This window comes from Urocitellus parryii, chromosome 8 (genome assembly GCF_045843805.1).
Source record: "Urocitellus parryii isolate mUroPar1 chromosome 8, mUroPar1.hap1, whole genome shotgun sequence".
Classification (NCBI taxonomy): Eukaryota; Metazoa; Chordata; class Mammalia; order Rodentia; family Sciuridae; genus Urocitellus; species Urocitellus parryii.
Window position 1 is genome coordinate 123538249 of NC_135538.1, and position 4558 is coordinate 123542806.

Consider the following 4558-nt stretch of genomic DNA (forward strand, 5'->3'; position numbering starts at 1 on the left):
AAAAATTTTCATAACTCACATGTGAATTGATATTTGTTTCCAATGTAATAAACATAGCTTTAAATTAAAATTCTAAAAACATAAAAGAATAATAATTTTATTGATAAGTCTAAAATGTGTTAGCCAAGAAGGATCATACAGATAAACAGACATAAATATTATTCATATATACCAAATGTAGGTAGTATACACATATTTCTATACCTGGTTATGTACAAGAACACATTCTAATATATTGTAAATCAATATTATCATATGATATTCTTTAAAACAAATTCAACATTAGGGTTTCATGGTTAGTGTTCCATATATAAATGTTTACCCCCTGTTACCTAGGAATATATTGTTTAATACAACTAGAGCACATTATTCCATTTAGTAGTTTTCTGTTATCCAATTTCCTTTGTTGTATACATTCTAAACAATTTGAGAAGCAGTATACTTATATATCTCAACTTTCTCATTGTCTGGTAATTTATGCTTCAGAAGAGTTCTCTAGATCCCTTCAGGTCAGGGTCTCTTTCTGATCACCCTAAACAAGGCATCCTTCACTTCCTTATTCCTCAAAGTATAGATCAGTGGATTAAGAACAGGAGTGACCACACTGTACATGATGGCAATGATGCGATCCTGGTCCCTAGAGATCCCTGAGGTAGGGCGAATGTAGGTGAAGATAACAGGAGCAAAGAAAATAATAACCACCATGAAGTGGGAGGCACAGGTGGACAGTGCTCTGTGAAGCATGTTGCAGGACTGAGTCTTGAGGAAGAGGTAGGTGATAATGTAGAAATAGGAGAGAAGGGTCAGAAAGAAGGGACCTGTGGCGATGGTCCCTGTGACAGTGTTGAGCAGCCTCTGGTTGAGCTCAGTGTTCCCACAGGCCAACTCCAACAATGGCTTAACATCACAGAAGAAGTGATGGATGTGGTTGGGACCACAGAAGTTCAAGTGAGATGTCATTATGGAGTGCAGCAGGGCATGGAAAAATCCAATGGCCCAGATGGTGATAGCCATCTGGGTGCAGAGCTTGGGATTCATGATGACAGTGTAATGAAGTGGTTTGCAGATAGCCACAAAGCGGTCAAATGCCATCACTGCCAGCAACAGGGACTCTGTGCTACCCAGGAAGTGGAAGAAATGAAGTTGGCTTATGCATCCCATGAAAGATATTGCTTTGTGTGTAGAGAGGAAGTTCTCCAGCATCTTTGGCAGTGTCACTGTGGAGTAGCAGATATCTAGACATGACAGGTTTCCCAGGAAGAAATACATAGGTGAGTGGAGTCTGGGATCAGAGATGACAATCATCAGGATGGCTCCATTCCCAGCCACATTCACAAGGTAGATTGTGAGGAAAACTGCAAAAAGAAAAGGCTGTGGATCTTGTATGTCTGTCAATCCCAGGAGAAGAAATTCAATGACTGAAGTCTGATTCAACATCACTTAAAAGAAAAGAAGAAGTAATTTTGAAACATTATTCCTAATGAGGATCAGGCTTTCTAACTGATGATTTTCTTGCCAAGACAAAAAATTTTGAGGAAGAGTGTGGTAGTTTTGCATGAAAGCCTGCCTCAGATCTTGTGTAATATTTAAATGTTTAGGCTACATGTGTTGTGGATCAGTCATTTTTAAAAATTGAATTTTTCATTAATACTTTTCTTTCTCTTAGGAATTTAGAGCAGGTTTTCAGTCTACCATCTTCTCTGGCTGTGAACATCTACATTCCAAAACAACTTTCTTTCCATCTCCTAAATCAGCTGCATGAGGTGATAATATCTTAACTGTTCTACCACCTCTGTGATCTCCTTACGGAGTGGGAAGCGGCCTGAAGAATTTTACTTAAGAAAAATAGCCAGGGATGGAATTATTGCATCAGAAAGTTCTTAAATAAATGAACAATCCCTAAAACAGGGGCAATAACTTTTCTGTAGTAAAAGGGGCTAGGCTATTCTCTTGCTCATCTCTTTCTGATCCACATTCTTGGAAAAGTCACAGAGTCCTATTTGAGTAGGAAATGAGACCAACAAATCATTATTAATCTAGATATATTTGAAATTTTATCACTGCTATATCCAATGATGGGCTTCGTTTCTTCTACAATTTGAGCCTTGTATTTTCTCAAGTAGGATCTCAAATCACTTCTTTTATGACAAACGTTATTGTTTTTCTCTTGTTTAGTTGCTCTCAGACTCTTTCTTTCTTCCTTTTTTTAGATGCTGAAATCCCTGGATAAACTTTCTTCCTCTTATGAGTTAAAGTTTTCACCTTACATTACTTAATGTTATTTTTAAAATTATCTATTCCTTTAATCCTTTAAAATCTTATCTTCTTTTTGACACATTTTATGTCTTATTTTATTTTGCCTGAAATAAATTCAGTCCTCAGGAATAGACTATCAAAGAATATTCTACCTCAATTGGAAATCACCTCCTTGACTTTGGTTTCTTTAATGCGTCACCAGCAGTTATATCATTTCTCATGCTTTGTATCTGCTGTCTCCAAAGTTGTCACAAATTTCCAGGTCTCCTCAATTGCAAAAGTGTTTTCTGTTTGTTCTTTTTTTCCCCATTAAATAAAATTCTTGTCTTCTATTAAAGAAATGCATTAATTTTTGTTTCTTTTGCAGAATTGAAATAATAGCATTTTACTTTGTGAATGCTGAGACTCTTGAGGAATTGCAATTATTAATTATGAGATTTGGTATTTGACTACATTGTGTTGGTCACTGAGAAAACTTTTGAATCTTTTCTCCTATAACATTTGTAAAGTACCTGGTGCTATCTCATTTAGCCACACTGAAAAAAGCAGACAAAATTCCAAGTAGCTCTTTGTTTCTCCTTTAATATGTACAGTGAGTTAATTTGCTAATTAGGAAGGGAGGATAAAGGACATGTGGGGAACTTGTAGATGGGGGAGGCACTGAAAGAAGAAAAAGAACTATAAGGAAATCTGAAGAGATGCAGACATTGAGGTGTTTTCTAAAAAAGGAGAATCATTTGAGGTTTGAACATTCAGAGGAAAGAAGAAGCTGATTTGAGTAAAAAAGTGAATGACTCCTTTCTGGGAACCTCTGGGACTTTTGTCTTTATTTTGGAGAAGATTTTGGGAAGTTAACTTCTATTATACCTCCAGGAAGAGCTGTCTTCCAATAATTCAGAATAACTTTCTTAATAGCCTGCACAGTGTGTATAGTTCAAAAATTTTATCATCCTTTCAAATAAACAAGTGGTCTGCCAAACATAAATCTTGCTTCTGTGACCCAATAAAATTGCATCAAAAATCTATTTGTAATGGGAGTTCATAACCCACTTGAATCAAAGTGTGAAATATGATATATCAAGAACTATGTAATGTTTTGAACAACCAACAATAAAAATAAAAAAATAAAAAAAAAGAAATCTAAAATTAAAAAAAATCTATTTGATAACAGAACAAAATAAAACCAATAAGAAGTCAAACAACAAATTATTTTTTTCCTAACTTCTAAAGAATATTAGCTCTCACACTTCTCTTTGGTTTCTTTCCCTACAATTTCAGTATTTAGAGATTACAGGTTTGCCTTGAGGAATATTTAAAAAACAAAGCATGTTAAATTGATAATGAGGTACATCACTAAAGATGTGGGAAGTAAAGTGCTTTCAAAATCTGTATGATGAGGAATCATCATAAGATATGAAACCAGCTTTAAATCCTGAACAATTGGTGATAATGACAATAAGCAGACAGATCATGCATTAACAAAAAATATGGGCAACTTTTCAGCCTTCTCCTATTTCATTCTCTTACCTGATGGCGTGTTCAGAATCACTGAACAATTAAGAAACATTTTCAGGTTTATGGCCTTAGTGATTATACATGATAGAAAAATATTCAAAGTGACATTTCATGATGAGATTTCAGAATACACCATTTGTATTCCAAAATCTCTTCTTTGCTTTCTGAAAATCTGCTGGCCTTTTTAATGAGCCATGGCTCTCTAGACAAAAATCCTGAGAGAGAGTGTGTCCCCTGATACAAAGAGGGATTCTTATAGGAATAAACAGGTACCATTCCACACTTACAATTATGAGGGGGTAGTGTTATAAAATTCCTCTGTGGAGTTCTATTGTTTTGTTGTTCTTCCTATTTTCTTTTCTTACTGCATTTGATTCTAATTTCAGAACCATAGACAGTACAAGTATCAACAGCCTAATGTGCTTTCTTGGTCAAATTTCCTTTCATTTCCTAAGATAGAGGTGTGGACTTTTTTTTTTCTTGGGCACTCCCTTAGAACATACTTCAGAATTTAAAGTAGAAAGAAAATTGGTAAAGAAAATTAATCAGTGAGTTACATATCCTATTAATACAGAAAGATGGTTATATTTAATATCATACTCAGTTATTACTATGATTTTAAGGATAGCAAAGAAAAAGGAGTAATGGGAAGTAGTAGTACTTTTATTTTTTCTGACTCTTCACTGTTGGTAATAACTTTTCTCTAATTTTGGCATACAAAAGTTTACATTTTTCTCTGCTTAGGGAATACTATTGGCTTTCCTAATGTGTACTTTCATTTCTTGTT

At 34.6% G+C, this 4558-nt stretch overlaps 1 protein-coding gene across 1 annotated transcript; it reads right to left on the reverse strand.

Moving 5' to 3' along the window:
- Positions 1–510: 510 nt before the first annotated feature.
- On the reverse strand, positions 511–1437 carry LOC144256473 (olfactory receptor 12D2-like). The gene has a single exon (XM_077801520.1). It carries the CDS (start codon positions 1435–1437, stop codon positions 511–513), a length of 927 nt encoding a protein of 308 aa, XP_077657646.1.
- Between the last annotated feature and the right edge of the window lie 3121 nt (positions 1438–4558).